The 15612-nt window shown below is 45.8% G+C and overlaps 1 protein-coding gene and 1 long non-coding RNA gene across 2 annotated transcripts in view; one reads left to right on the top strand and one right to left on the bottom strand.

Annotated features, from left to right (window-relative positions):
- Positions 1–15612, top strand: part of CLMP (CXADR like membrane protein) — a 95140-nt gene that overhangs the window by 67057 nt on the left and 12471 nt on the right. Inside the window, 1 exon segment of the mRNA XM_057317044.1 lies at positions 6682–6839. Within this exon segment, the coding sequence (XP_057173027.1) occupies positions 6682–6839 (158 nt within the window).
- Positions 10947–12742, bottom strand: LOC125282432 (uncharacterized). Its single transcript, XR_007189568.2, has 3 exons — positions 12674–12742; positions 12288–12371; positions 10947–12030 (listed from the first exon to the last, which is right to left on the bottom strand). It is a non-coding gene; the product is annotated as an uncharacterized LOC125282432 (long non-coding RNA).

Raw genomic sequence — 15612 nt, 5'->3', positions numbered from 1 at the left:
GGACAAAGCAAGGATGGCCAAATATTCACAGTTACCAAGCAAAAGGACTTCCAAACTCCTCACCCTCCTGCTTCACCTCCTCAGCATGCTCTTCTGTGTTCCTGGTCTTTGGAAGTACAGTACGTGCAGTTATGGACGATAGTAATTACCATGTGGTGAGTGGGCCCGTATCCCGGGTTTCAGTGCTACACACTTTGCATACATCATATGTAATCCTACAACTGTCTTTCCTGGCTGATGTTTTTCTCATTTCACAGGGAAGAAAGAAAGACCCAGAATGGTCAGGAAATTAATTAGACTAATGGGCCTACTTAAATCTCTGTTGATCTGACTCCAAAGTTCGTGCTCCTTCTATTACGTCATGCCATCTCTTGGATTGCACACTGTGTTCCAGAAACAGTCAGGAAGGCACATGCCTGCACGCGCGCGCACACACAGACACGCACACACCCAGACACACCCCACCCCTACAGAATTTTATGTTTGTCATTAGTCTAGAAATCAAGAGGCCTTTGGGTGAGTCACTTCTCTCTAAGCCTCAGTTTCTTGATCTGTAAAACGCGAGAAGTTGATTTAAAAATATCCCAAGTCTGGGGCACCTGGTGGCTCAGTTGGTTAAGTGTCTGACTCTTGGGTTTCGGCTCAGGTCATGGTCTTGCAGTCATGGGATTGCACCTTATGTCAGGCTCTGTGCTTAGCACGGAGTCTGCCTCAGACTCTCTCTCCCTCTCCTTCCTACTCTCTCTCTCTCTCTCAAATAAATAAAATCTTTTTTAAAAGATTTCAACTCAGGTCATGATCTCAGGGTCTTGGGATCCCGAGTTGGGCTCCCTGCTCAGCGGGGCGCCTGTTTCTCCCTCTCCCTTTGTCCCCTCCCCCTGCTCATGCTTGCACTCTCTCTCTCAAAAATAAATAAATACCTCCCCCCAAAAGAACCTACCTATTGTTGACCTGTACACCAAGCACTGTGGCCTCTCCTAGCTGGGGGCCCCGGGGATGCTGAGCGCCTGGGTCAAGGATGGCAGGGCCGGAGGACCCAGCCTATAGAAGGAGTGAGCATGCAGACCTAACTTGAGATCCAGGTCAACTTGTGCCCTGCAGGCATCAGCCAGTATTTGAGAAACAGAATTCTCTGTTAGGGAAGAAGAGAGAAGTGGCTATTTTAAATGCAGCATCCTAGTTGCTATTAAAAGTTATCCTGGCCTTTTGCCTCCTTGCATCTGTGAAAGCGAGATGGGGACCAGCAGCTCTAGTGGGGCCAACTGAGACAATTCGCCAAGTTCTTGCTCTTGCCGTGGCTGCGCAAACTGCCACGGTCCGATCCAGAAATATGGCCTCTCTCTGTGACGGAAACAGTAGGTGAAGGATAGAGGCTCCAGTGAGTCAGGCTCAGCGGACTTCCTTGAAAGGATCATCCAAAGCATCCACTTGACAGCAGAAACGATGCCAGCTCTCCAAACACACTGCTTTTTGAAGGCTTTAATTCGGAATGTCTTAATGTGAATGGAATAGTCGATTGGTCATAGAAACCGCCTTTTAAAAATTTACTATTGGGGCGCCTGGGTGACTCAGTCATTAAGCACCTGCCTTTGGCTCAGGTCATGGTCTCAGGGTCCTGGGATGGAGCCCTGCATCGGGCTCCCTGCTCAGCGGGGAGTCTGCTTCTCCCTTTCCTGCTCCCCCTGCCTGTGCGCTGTGTGTGTGTGTGTGTGTGTGTGTCAAATAGATAAATAAAATCCTTAAAAATAAATAAAATCTTTTTTTTTTTTAAGGATTTTATTTATTTGACGGAGAGAGACAGCCAGCGAGAGAGGGAACACAAGCAGGGGGATGGGAGAGGAAGAAGCAGGCTCTCAGCAGAGGAGCCCGAAGTGGGGCTCCATCCTAGAACGCCAGGATCACGCCCTGAGCTGAAGGCAGGGGTTTATTTATTTTTTTTTTTTATGTTTTATTTCCTTTATTTTATATGTAGTTTCAGATGTACAACAAAGTGATTCGACAGCTCTATATGTTATGTTATGCTTACTATCTGTGTAGTTAGTATCCATCGCCACACAATGCTATTATAACACCATTGACTATATTCCCTATATTGTACCCTTCATCCTCATGACCTATTCATTCCACATCTGAAAGCCTGTACCTCCCACTTACCTTTAAAATTTCAGGCATTCAGATATATTCAGGTACTGAAAATAATAGAACAAATATACATGTATATATCACCCCATTTAAGGAGTAAGATTTTACAAATACCAATGAAGCCATGTATAAACTGTTTTTGTTTTTGTTTTTTGATAAACTGCTTTTTTTTTTTTAATGATTTTTTATTATATTATGTTAGTCACCATACAGTACATCCCCGGTTTCCGATGTAAGGCTCAATGATTCATTAGTTGTGTATAACACCCAGTGCACCATGCAATACGTGCCCTCCTTACTACCCATCACCGGTCTATCCCATTCCCCCACCTCCCTCCCCTCTGAAGTCCTCAGTTTGTTTCTCATAGTCCATAGTCTCTCATGTTTCATTCCCCCTTCTGATTACCCCCCCTTTCTTTATCCCTTTCTTCCCCTACCGATCATCCTAGTTCTTATGTTCCATAGATGAGAGAAATCATATGATAGTTGTCTTTCTCTGCTTGACTTATTTCACTTAGCATTATCTCCTCCAGTGCCGTCCATGTTGTAACAAATGTTGAGAACTCGTTCTTTCTGATAGCTGAGTAATATTCCATTGTATATATGGACCACAACTTCTTAATCCAGTCATCTGTTGAAGGGCATCTCGGCTCCTTCCACAATTTAGCTATTGTGGACATTGCTGCTATGAACATTGGGGTGCATATGGCCCTTCTCTTCACTACGTCTGTATCTTTGGGGTAAATACCCAGTAGTGCAATGGCTGGATCATAGGGTAGCTCAATTTTTAACTTTTTAAGGGACCTCCACACTGTTTTCCAGAGTGGCTGTACCAACTTGCATTCCCACCAACAATGTAGGAGGGATCCCCTTTCTCCACATCCTCTCCAGCAATTGTTGTTTCTTTGAAGGCAGGGGTTTAATGACTGAGCCACCCTGGCACCCCTAATAAATAAAATCTTTAAAAAATAAATAAAATAAAATGTACTATTATCTTCTCAACGGCTTCATCTTCAAAATATGTATCTTATTTCCATCAGTTACATAAAAGTATACATGCTGATAAACAAAGCTACCCCTGCCCCATTTCTTTGAAGGTCTTAAAGGCTCAAGAAAGTCTTTAGTAAATGTAAATATCCTTTAGAGAATAAAATCTTGAACTCATCTTAGCTGAATGTAGGCAGCCATCATCTGAGAAAATAAAACAACCCTAGTTGTTGTAGAGAAAAAGCAGGGGAAGGGAACTGACATTTTAGCAGGGAGACTCCTATGTGCAATCCCTGTGCTGGGTGCCCTAGTCAGTGTCTCCTTTAATTCCCATTTTGCAGATGAGAACAGTAAGGCTCTGGGAGGATAATTCTCCCAAGCTTAGGCTCTCAAAGGGCCTGTCTGAAGTGCCTGAGTTGTATTAGAAGAAGCCTTCCCTCAGGGAGAGCCAGAGGCTTCCATGACTGAATCTTGCACACACACACACACACACACACACACACACACACACACACAGAATGTTTGTCCCGCTGCTACCTTCCAGCACCTCCCCCCACCATCACGTGTAGGGCGCGTCCCGGACGTCTGGTGGAGACTTCCGTTGACCCTTGGATTGTGTGGATGCACTTACGTGCGGATTTCTTACAGGATAGTACTGTACATGTGTTTTCTCTTTCCTATGATTTTCTTAATATTTTCTTCTCTCTAGCTGCCTTTATTATAAGAATACAGTATACAAGGCACATAACATACAGAATATGTGTTAATCGACTGTTTTATGTTATTGGTAAAGCTTCCCGTCCACAGTAGGCTCCTAGTAGTTAAGTTTTGGAGGAGTCAAAAGCTAATGTGGATTTTGGACTGCGAGGGGGGACCAGTGCTGCTAAACCTGCACTCTTCAAGGATCAGCTGTACTTCCCTGTTTACAGTTCTTTTAACTTTGCAATTCTCTGGGCTGTAGTTTCCTCCTAAATTTTGCTGATCTCTTACGGTCTTTCTTAATCAAGATGAACCCTTCAATGCCTGGGAGCCCACGGCTGGCTCTTCTCACTCACCCACCGGACAGTGGAGACATGTGCTTGGCAGCCCCCTTTCCCATTGCCAAGCCTGAGAATTCTACACAGAGCCCAGGCCCCTGTCTGCTTAGGCTACAGAACACAGGTGTTGGAGGGGTGGGGGAGCACAAAAGGAGAAATTTGAGAAATTTGCAGGGATCCCAGGAACCCCCTGAAGTCTGGGGAGCTGAGGTTCAGGGAAGGCTAGAGGCACATGCACTCTGATCTGCCTTGGTAAAGTCATTTGTATTCACTGGGCGGCCCCCTCCCCGCACTGCCGTATTTAATTCTGGCTATGGTATAAATAGAACTTGGCACTCTGGCAAAACACACCGCCCACCACTGTGTTTCTTTCCTTTTGGGACATCAGCCAAACCTGAGCCTTTGATTCCCTCTAGTGGCTCAAGTAGGCAACTTTCATGGCTGTTTCTTTGCATTTATTTATTTAACGTATAGTTACTGTATGCACCAAATTGTTGCTGGGTTCTCTAGCTTCTCCAGGCGCATGGGATGCTGGTTGCATTTGATCATTGTTGTGTGCAGTGGAAAGTGAGCAGTAGAAGCCAGAGCTCCTTCTTCCAAGCTGAGCTTAGTGCAATGTGAACTGGCTAATCTCCCTGCTGTTCTATAGCTGCTTTATGGGGACTGAGGGAGGATGGGTTTATTTGGGTTATGCCTTAAAGGAGTTGTAGGACCCACGGTAACTCCTTTATCCCTGGACCTCAGTTTGCTCATGGGTGAAATGAGTGCACAGGTTAAATTTAAGTCAATCCAACAACCGCAGTGTGAGAGGCCCTGGGCTGGGCGATTTGGTGAATTGGTACCTAATCTCAAGGAGCTTATAGGCTAATGGGAGAACCACATGTCCAGGAAGCCACATAAGACATAGGGCAGAAGCAGCATAGCATGGCTATTGGAGTTTGAGCTTTGCAGTGAGACAGATCTGCGGTGGAGCCCCTGATCTTTCCTAGCTGTGTGAGCTTGAGCAAATTGCTCAACTCCTCTTTACGCTTCATCCGTAGATTTGGGTAATCCCCCTTTCTGCGTAGGGTTGAGTGCTCAGTGTAGAGCCAAACCACACTTACTCCCTAAATGGTGGCCACTCTCATTGCAGTTTCACATTTTAAACAGAAATAACAGAAACCTTACTGGGAAATGTCCCTAGGACCCTATGAGGGGCTTAGCCTGTTGGTTCTGAAGGCCCTTTCTTATGCCCCACAGATCTCTGTGGTCTCCTTTCTTTGCCATGGAGCTTGGGAATCCACCTGCTGCTTCTCTTAGGGGGGATGCCTCTGAGGGTCCAACCCTGCAATGGCCAACTACAATTTCCCTGCTCCCTCCGCCCTCCTTTCACGCCCTTTTCCTTCCCACAGATTTACTGCTAATCTAGCTTGGGAAATGAACAGGGAATAGGAAGGGTAGCTTACATGCTTCTGTGAGTCATGGTTCTTGATCTTCAGTGCTTAAAACCCTCTGGAGCGGCAGAGTGAGTGCTCCCCAGGAGAAGGGACTTCGGCACACCGTGACCCTTGGGGGCTGTTCCAACTTGGAGGTTGTATGATTCTGTTACCTTGGGAACATAGCATCGGAACATGGTGAATGGCTTTTCATGCTGAGCTCCTTTATTATGTGCAAGGAGACAAAGGAGGATCTTAGAGCACACCTTAATGCCAGACACATCATACCTAGAATTCAGGGGAGGTTATTTAACACCGGGGATTTAATAGTCAACAGTGTCTGGAATGAATAGGAAGGAGAGAAGGTGAGCGAGCTTGAAGCCTAGAGTTGCTGACAGGACCCCAGTCCTGGAACAAGATGAAAATTAGAGGTAAACAAAGCCGAAAGTAGAACTGAAATCCTGTTGGCCAAAGGGATACTGGATGGTTGGAGGGACAGAATCCAAACACGGTAACTTGGAATTTCACCTTGGATAGGAAGGGTTGCTTCATATTTTAAAGCCATGTGGGATGAGACTACAGAGACTGGAAGATAGAAGTTGGGGGATCCGAGAATGAGTGTCCCTAAGGGAAGCAGGAACTGCCTATAAGAGCCCACTCATTCCCCGAGGCATCCTGCCCTTAAGCTGTTGGTCTGTGAGGGTGGCCTGTCTCTAAGGTGGCTCAAGGGGTGAAGTGATATCTGGAGCCTGTTCTGGGGAGGAAGCCAACCCCTGCCTTTCCTTTGGTTTCCGTCCTTTTGCAAGCCTGTGCTGGTAAAAGAGGGAAAGTTCAAAAAACACAGTTGTTGACCTGAGTGATTTCATCATTCGTAAAAACCCAAGAAGGTAGGAAAGACAGGGATTGCTAAGAGTAAAATTCAGGGGGCTACAGAAGATAATGATGAATTCAGTTAAAGGAAGAGCCAGAGGGAGATTCTTCCAACACCTTGATCTGCCCCTTGCCCACAGGAACACGGCATGATTATTAGTTGTAATAGTTGCTTCCCACACATTGCTATGCAGTTTCTGCATTACTCATGAGAGGCTCTCCTCTTCCAGTTTCCTACTATGTTGGAACCTTGGGAACTCACACTGAGATCAAGAGAGTGGCAGAAGAAAAGGTCACTTTGCCCTGTCACCATCAACTGGGGCTTCCAGAAAAAGATACCCTGGATATCGAATGGCTGCTCACCGATAATGAAGGGAACCAAAAAGTGGTAAGTATACCATTGGCCAGAGCCCTCCCCCCGCCCATCCCCACCCCTGCTCTTCCCGTCACCCTCCCACAGTTGTCTTTCCTAAGTCCTCCAATTTTCTGTTGGGTTGGAAAGGGCTAGAATTGCTCTTTCATCTGGCTTATAGTTGAAAGACTCTAGAGACAAAAATTTTAAACAAGGGAAGGTGTTTGGGTCTTAAAGATAAGAGATTCTATGTTCTTTGGCAAGCCAGAAAGCCACCTCTCATTTGCCCCAGGAGGGAATCTGCACTATTAGTGTCTTTCCTAAGAAGGGAGCTAAGTAGCTTGATTCCTGAGCCAGGTGGCCAGACCCCCAAATCTATACAAGGAAGCCTGCTCCTCTTCCTCCTCTGAAACCATTACCACCTGCCTAAGTTTAAGCTTTGCACAAAGTCATGACTCTCAAGCTCTGAGATCGTGTAATATGACATACGATGTAGGACATGACTGAAAATGTGTAACACATGTATAATTGACCAGCAAAAGAATTGATACTGGTTCTGGAGTTGGACAGTGAAGGAGCTGGCCCTGGGTCTTCTGTGCCCAGGATGGGGAGGTCCATTGGTGGGTGCTTATGGGCTTTTGGGCAGTGTGAACAGAACTTGTAGCGCTTTGCTCCCGATGATCCGCGGTGCTGGTTTCTGTTGAGAGTGAAAAGTAAGTAGCTACTGTCCTGTCTGCCTTGGCTGCATTCAGCTTTCCTCAAGCTGGGTTTTCTAGCGTAATTCTTCTCATTCCATTTACCCAGTGACTTATTTTTAAAAATCTTTTGGTTGAGGGGCGCCTGGCTGGCTTAGCTGATAGAGCATGCGACTCTTGATCTTGGGGTTGTGAGTTCGAGCCCCATGCTGGGTGTAGAGATTGCTTAAAAAATAAAAAAAGAAAAATCTAAAAACAAAAGAAAACAACACTTTTGGTGGAAAGTTTTGTGATTTTAAAAAATCACATAAAATAAGCCGGGGAGACTGACTTTAGACTTTTCTTCCTTTTCAGAACTTTACCTCTTACCCTACTAAAAAGTGAAAGGTTGTCCTTTCTTCCCCTCTGTCTATACCCCTGATCTCATACGACGGTGTAGGCTGGAAGTAGCTCAGTATTCGCTAAAATAAAATCCGGATCGTTGTTGGATTTCAGCTCCTCCATCACTTTGTCATTTTGATGCTGCCTGTCATTTCGTTCTCATAGGACGTCATCCCGACACCCTCTGTTCTCAGTAGAGCAAGGTCACCTTAAACTGAGCATATTTATTCCAGCAGATTCTCAGGCAGTTGTAGACATGATACTCTCTGTTCTGAATAAAGTAAGAGCCGTGTTCCTCTCACAAAAATTTAAAAAGAATGACTCCACGCATTAACTTTTACCCATGTGTTTTCATTAAAACTAAGGAAAAAAAGAGTTGCTTGTTTATGTAGCCAAGTGAATATAAGGCTTAGAAGTTCATTGCTGATTGAAGCAGGCCACTGCTATGGCTTTAAGTAGCCACAGTTCCCTGTGTGTCTTCCATTAATACTCCAAAGTAAGGATCACCGTGTAGTCAGTCATTCAGAGCATACAGATTTATTTAGCACTTACTGCATGCCAAGCTAAGCACTGGGATACAATAGTGAAGACGGTATCAAAGTCCCTGCTTGCCCGGAGCTTATAGTGCAAAGCTATTCAGTAATTAAAAAACAACACAAAACAAAACACCGAAAAACCCTTTGTTTTTTTGGTGTTGTTTTGTGTTGTTTTTTAAGTAGAGAGCACTAAACATTAGCTATGTTCCAGGTTCCAGTCTGTTTAGCACATAGGATCTCATTTAAATTTATCCTCATAACTAGGATTATTAGTCCCATTTTTCACATAAGGAACTCCATACAGCGTGTGCCCAGACACAACACACACAGTGAGAAAGGGGCTTAAGGTCACCCATTTTGCCATTTGAAATGAGGCACTGTGATGTCAGTACCTGGGCAGTTAACTACCAGCTATGTTACCTTCATGAACAATTTGAGATTATAGTCCGTGTTATGTAGGAAATAAGGAGAATGTGGGAAGGAAATTATTCCAGACAGAACCAATCGCGCCAAGGCCCTGATGCTGGAAAAAGCTTGGCACTACTGCAAGTTCTAACAGATCAAAAATCAACTTAGGTTGAATAGAGTAAATACTGGATTCCCACTATCCACATAGTCGGTCATGAAGGAGGTAGTTGAAGAGGTAAGTGTGTGAAGAGACAACCTGAGAACTAAGTGACAGGGATCATGATGGAGATAAGCAGAGTGTTCTAGATGAATATAAAGAGGTGCCATTGGCCAAAAAAGTTGGAGGAGGGGAAAGGTCAAGGGCAGCGCCTGTAAGAAGCCACAGCTGATCTGAGTGCCGATAGAAATTTCCTCATTGCCCCGAGGAAATCACAAGAGCGTAGACACAAAGGCTGGAAAGTTCTGGAAAAACATGAGCAGTTAGCGTAAGTGGAGTGCAAAGTGTGAGCTTACAGAGGTGCAGGACCAGAACATGAAAGGTCTTGTGTAACACGTTAGGGGGCTCAGATACTTTCCTGTATTGTCATGGAGTTCTTGAAGGATCTTAGGAGCGACAGGGACATAGGTGCATCTTGGGCCCTTTGCGGCGGCACACTGATTAAAGGAGACTCCAGTAGAAGCAAGATCAGCCGAACAATTTCAGACTATACAGTAGGGGCTTACACGACAGTCATGGGTAGCTGGAACATCAAGGTGGGCGTAATATACAAATTTAGTGCGTAAATTTGCCACCATGTTGGGAATGAGTGAGGGTGAGAGAGACAATACAGGGGGGCTGGACTGGATGTGTTGCCTGAAGTAGGCTAGCCAATGACCTAGACCCCAAGGTAGCCTTCCATTTCAATCTGAGCAGAACTGGCTCCCTCCCTTCTGTCTGGGAGGCTCAGATATGCAGGGAACATTTGGGGGCGGGTCAGCAGTTTGGGGAATAATTGAATTTCAGCCTAGGTAGATAGCATGGCCCCTAGAACTCTGGAGCTTTCCTCCAGGTTCTAGGGATGGAAACACAGTTTCCAAAGCCAGAGTGACCATCTCCCCCAGGGTCAGTCAGGAACACACAACAGAGACCTTTCCCTTCTATTTTTCCGATGGAGAAATTAGGGCAGAGATGTTCTTATTCCCATGCCAAACCCCTCTGGCCACCTCCTTTCTCCTTTTCCCCCTTTTCTTTGATATTGAGCAAGAAAATTCCTGATCAAGGGCTTGAGCTTCCGACTCTTGATTTTGGCTCAGGTCAAGATCTCATGGTTCCTGGGATTGAGCCCTGCATAAGCCTTGGCGCTGAGAGTCTGCTGGAGAGGCTCTGTCTCCCTCTCCCTCTGTCCCTCCCCTTGCTGGCATTCTAAATAAATAAGTAAGTAAGTAAGTAAATCAATCAGGAAGGAAGGGAGGAAGAAAGGAGGGAAGAAAGGGAAGGGAAGGGAAGAGGAGAGGAGAGGAGAGGAGAGGAGAGGAGAGGAGAGAAGAGAAGAGAAGAGAAGAGAAGAGAAGAGAAGAGAAGAGAAGAGAAGAGAAGAGAAAAGCAAAACCCTGCTAGAAAACAGAGAGAGGGGCCTACATCCATTTCTGTTCAAGGCAGGTGCATGATTGCCACGCAGGGCCTGGCACAGCAGAGCACCTGCCAGAAAGCTGAGCTGCTCCATCTGCTCCCTAAAGTCTTCACAAATTGCCCAGCCTCCTCCTCCTCTCTTTAAAACTGTATCGTTCATGGGCCCACCAGGAATGTCACAAGACACACAGCCCCGCAACAGCTGCAATTCATGGGCTTCATTTTTTGTTTGTTTGCAAAAGGATTAAATTTATGTTCACTGTTCTCCCATCAACTCCCTTCCCCCCAGCAAGGGCTTAGTCTCAGCTCTACATTTCCTAGAATTAAAACCACAACTGAGACAAAGAGACACACATGTGCCTGATACTCAATGTGCGTCTGAAAAAAACTGAGCCAAATTGCAAGGCTGGAACTGAGCTCCAACCTGTGTCCTAAAGGGGTGTGAAATGCTCATATTAGGCAATAGTTATTTAATTATAGTAAGATTATTTTGGAGTTGTACAGTGTCTGCTTTCCAAAGATGTTAAATACTTACCTTTGTGGTCTCCCTCCACCCCCTGCCCTGCCCTTTATTTTCCATTAAATAATGGGACAAGATTTGGGGGAAGGGGAGAAAAGCCCCACCTGAATGTACTAAGGGCTGTGGTGGGGCTATGTCGGAGCAGCTGAGGCTCGCAGGAGGAAGCCCAGGATTCTACGCAGGGCTCCAGGAAAGGCTCTAATACACAGAAGGTGGCCCTTGAGCTTGAGCTTGAGGCCTGTGTAGGTGATGTTTAAGCAAAAATAAAAGAGAGGCATTTCAAAGGGAGAGAAGGCTGCATGATCCAAGACAAAGACACATCAGAGGGTGTTGTTCAGAATTGAGGGACATCGAGTTTGGGTATGACGCTATTGAGAGGTGCGAGGACAGGGACCAAAGATGAAGCCCAGTCCGGGCTGCACTGGCCTTAGGGGCCACCTTCAGAGGGCTCCGCTTTAGTCCTCAGTGTGCACAGGTGATGGAGAACAGATGGAGGCTTTCGGCTAGGGGGCCCTCCTATACAAATGCATGGCAAGACTTAGGTTCTCTGGGTGCTGGGCTGGACAATTCTGGAAACCTTAGGGGCCTTTGTGAACCCAGAACCAGCCTAATAAAAGCAATCGTGAGTGCTTACGATCTCATTCCCGCAAGTAGTTTACTCCTGTTTTACAGTTGAGGAACTTAAGATTTAGAAAGGTGAATTAACCAACCAAAGCTGCAGAGCTGTAAGTGGGGGGCTCCCATCTGAACGTAAACCAGCTGACTTCCCCGCACAATCACTGTGCCCTGGGGCAGTGTTTTTTCAAAAAGCAGGACCCAGGAGTGGATTCTAAGTGAGCAGACTGCTTTTTAAAAACCCAGACTGGAAAACATTAGCGTATTGCACGTATGTACTAGTTCATGAAACTTACGCTTCAGTTGTCTAGGTGCCCTCTATGTGCGTGCTGGGTCACGGAGGAAAAGGTGTTTCTTGATGTAAGTCTGTTCAAAGTTTGAGAGCTCCTACTCTAGGATACGTAAAGCAGCCAGAGTCCAGTGTGGACCACACCTACTAAGTCTCTCCCAAGCCAAATATGACCTTTCAAAACAAAAAGCAGTTCCTAATGTTAGTCCAAATAGTAACAAGAACAAGGAAGAAATCCCCTAGACCAGAAAGGTTCACCAACTTCCCAAATCCCACAAAACCCCCAAATTCCTCTACCCAGCTCTTGGGGTGCCTGGCTTGTTCAGTCGGTAGAACATGCGACTCTTGATCTCTGGGGTCGTGAGTTCGAGCCCCATTTGTGGCAGAGAGTTTACTTAAGATAAAAATTAAAAAAATGTAAAAACAAATACCCAGCTCTTCACTGATTCCTAGGTTTAGAATGTCTTCATTCTTCTTAGGAAGCACAGACTTGCTTCTTCGTGGTGATGGTGCGCCTGCCAGGTATTGAAAAAGAAAGTAAGTAACAGTAATTGAGTACCTGTGAGGAAGTCCCACCTCACTTGTCCTACCTCCAAACATCAGCCCCCCACTTCCAGTCTTAAGAAGAGGTAAGCTCTCAAGCTTCCAGTTTTTTTTCTGTTTTTAATGTATTTCCTCTTCTCCCTATTGTCCCACTGAGTTTGCATTTCCATGGCAGCTCCTTCCACCGCCCCAAGAAACGTATCCTTTCTAAGCAGCGCAACAGGACGGACGTGGGGCCAAGAACACCCTACAAACATTTAAAACAAACAAGTACCGTGTCGGAAGGGCTGTGACCTGGATCTTCCCAGTCTGAGTCTCCTAAAACACAGAGCTTTCATTGGATGCTAGGAACCCTATCAAATTACTTGCAAAATAATAATGTACTTTGTGTTTTTCTGGGTCAGAGTTCATAGGTTTTATCTGGTTGGGAGAAAAAAAAGCAGTGAGGTAGGTAGAATAAAGAAATTCCTCAGATATGATGCTGGCTCATGTGATGTGATGTGGGGTCTGGCAGTGAGGGATTAAGAAAGAATTCTTGGGGCTCCATGTTGGGCATGGAGCCTAATTTAAAAAAAAGAATTCTTGGAATGTTTTCGGTGCAAAATAGGTGGTTTTTATTAAAGCACGGGGACTGGACCCAGGGGCAGCAAGAGCTGCCTTGGGACTCCTGGGTGGCTCAGTCAGCTAAGGCGTCTGTCTGCCCTTGGCTTCCGATCCCCGCATCTGGCTCCCTGCTCAGCGGGAAGCCTGCTTCTCCTTCTCCCTCTGCCTGCCGCTCTCCCTGCTTGTGTTCTCTCTCTCTCAAATAAATAAATAAAATCTGTTAAAACATTTCTTAAAAAAGAGCTGCCCTGGAATTGTGAGGAGCGATTGATTGTATACTTTTACATTGGGAGGGGGCAGAGATGAAGTTTCCAAAAGGATTTGCATATGTTAAAGAAGACTTACAGGATCCTGGAGGTCTGGCTATCTTCAAACTAAGGCTGCCTTTTGCCTCTAGCAAGGCATTACCCTTAAGACCGCTAAGAGTTCCTGGAGGAAAGTCCTTCCTGCATTCCTCAAGCGAGTGTCAATGCGCGGCAAGTCGTAAGGAGATTTAATTTTATCTACATTTCTTTTGCCTTTGTTCTCCCGACCCCTGGGCACACCCGGGAACTGGAGGTTGGTTGCATTTTAAGCGGTAAGAATAGGAAAGAAACCTCTCCCAGGCCCTAAGAACTCCTTTCTGGGATGCCCAGTCTCCATGGGAAATGCAGTTAGGAATCAGTGAACGCAGGAGGGTCCAAAAGAACGACCCCAGTCAAGCAGGATAAACTGTAGCTGCCCCAGTTTCAGGTTAGGATGCATGTTGCCACCTCATCGAAGGCCCTCTCTAAAGAATTTATTAAGCAAAAAAATGCCCTTAAGTGTAAGCAGTCTGTTGGGGAGACTCACGTACTTAATCTCCTTAATCTTGCTGTGAACTTTTCACTGCTGTGGGGTTTTTTCCCCCTCTTTAATGCAAGGGGTTAATACTTGTAAGGATTTACAACGGTGCCTTGAATAAGATAAATACCACATATGTGTTTGTTAAATAAAAACAAAGTTCCCGACAGAAAGTATCGCATTGAGTTGACAGATTTTCATTTCTAGGCCTAATGCATATTTTCCTAAGCCCAGAGCCAAGGGCTGTGCTTGGCCCAGCGTAGTCACGAAATGGTCAGTGAGCAAAGGAATGATGTCTTTTCACAGTTTCCGCTCTTAAAAATTCTTACTAAGCCTGTGAGGTCGGTAGCTAAGAACTGTTGTCCTAATTTTCTTTTAATACGTGAGGAAAATTAGACCTTAAACTTGGCCCCAGAGAACCTGAGCTCCATGCCTTTTAGACTTTGAAGGGCTAGGATCTAACCCCAAATTCCTAAAGCTAAATCCCTTTCTTTCCCTCCGTCCCCTCCCCCATAATTGACAGCTTCTATTGAAAAGAACGCAGAAATTCAAGACAGAACTTTTGTCTGGGAGTAAACACTGGGCATTTGACTGAAATCCTGCGTTTCCTGTACTTTCCAGAATATTTCTCTGTATGAAGATGATGTTCAGGAGGCACCTCCCTTCCTGTACTGGGGAGGGGGGCAAGTGTTCAGGCTGGGGTGGGAAGAGATCCTCGACTGGTAGGACAATGAGTGTAATGAGACCTCTACAAGGCTGCTCCCCCTGCCCCCACCCCCCTACTGTTTCCTTCCTCAGCAGGTGGTTTCAGGGTACAGCTCACTGTCTTTATGAAAGAGAAGGTAGGAGGAAAACAAGTTGTAATCCAGGGGTAAGGCTGGAAATGTGAGCAAAGGTTGGACTTGAATAGTCAGCCAAAGAGATGACAGTCATCAACTTTACTCTGAGGTTGGTGGTATTTTAATGAGTTCTGATCTTTGTGTTTAGATGTCCACTATTTGGAGAGCCTCATTTCCCCCTCCTTTTCTTAATCTCTGTATTTGTGCTGTCAGGGATCTTACCCGGACTCTTGTCTTTAAATACCATCCACAAGCTTAGAATTCCCAAAAGCGTTATTTCCAGGCCTCCATCCTGAATATCCAATTCATTTGTATGCAACTGGTTTACCCCATGCCTCCTTTGGGTGTTGAACAGGTCATCTCAATGCAGGAAGTCCAAAACTAAGCCCCTGATCCTCCTTACCCTGCACACGCTGACTTCAAACCTCCTCCCCTCCGTCTCCTCTCTCGGTTGACAGCTGTTCTCTCTTTTCATAGGCTCACGACCAAACCTGAGAGTGGCCCTGGACTCCTCTCTTTCTCTCATGCCACAAATACACATTTTTAAAAAAAATTGTTTATTTATTTGACAGAGAAACAGAGAGAGAGAGAGAGAGAGAAGAAGCAGGGAGAGTGGCAGAGGGAGAGGGAGAAGCAGACACCCATCGTGCAGCAAGCCCTACCTGGGGCTCGATCAAAGGACCCTGGGATCCTGACCTGAGCCAAAAGCAGATGCTTAACAGACTGAGCCACCCAGGTGCCCCAACTCCAACAGACTCTTGACTGTTTTCCTGTTTCCAGTCTTGGCCTCCTACAGCCTATTCTCAAAACAAGTCATATCATGATACTCTACTGCTCAAAATCCTATAATAGCCCCCCACTTCCCGCAGAGTGAAAGCGATCATCTTTACAATGGCTCAGAGGCCCTGCAGGATCTGGCCCCACTGCCTGACCTCATTTACTAGTCCCC

The sequence above is a fragment of the Ursus arctos genome, unplaced genomic scaffold (genome assembly GCF_023065955.2).
Source record: "Ursus arctos isolate Adak ecotype North America unplaced genomic scaffold, UrsArc2.0 scaffold_22, whole genome shotgun sequence".
NCBI lineage: Eukaryota > Metazoa > Chordata > Mammalia > Carnivora > Ursidae > Ursus > Ursus arctos.
The sequence above is the reverse complement of the archived record's forward strand: the minus strand, read 5'-3'. Positions and strand labels throughout refer to the sequence as shown.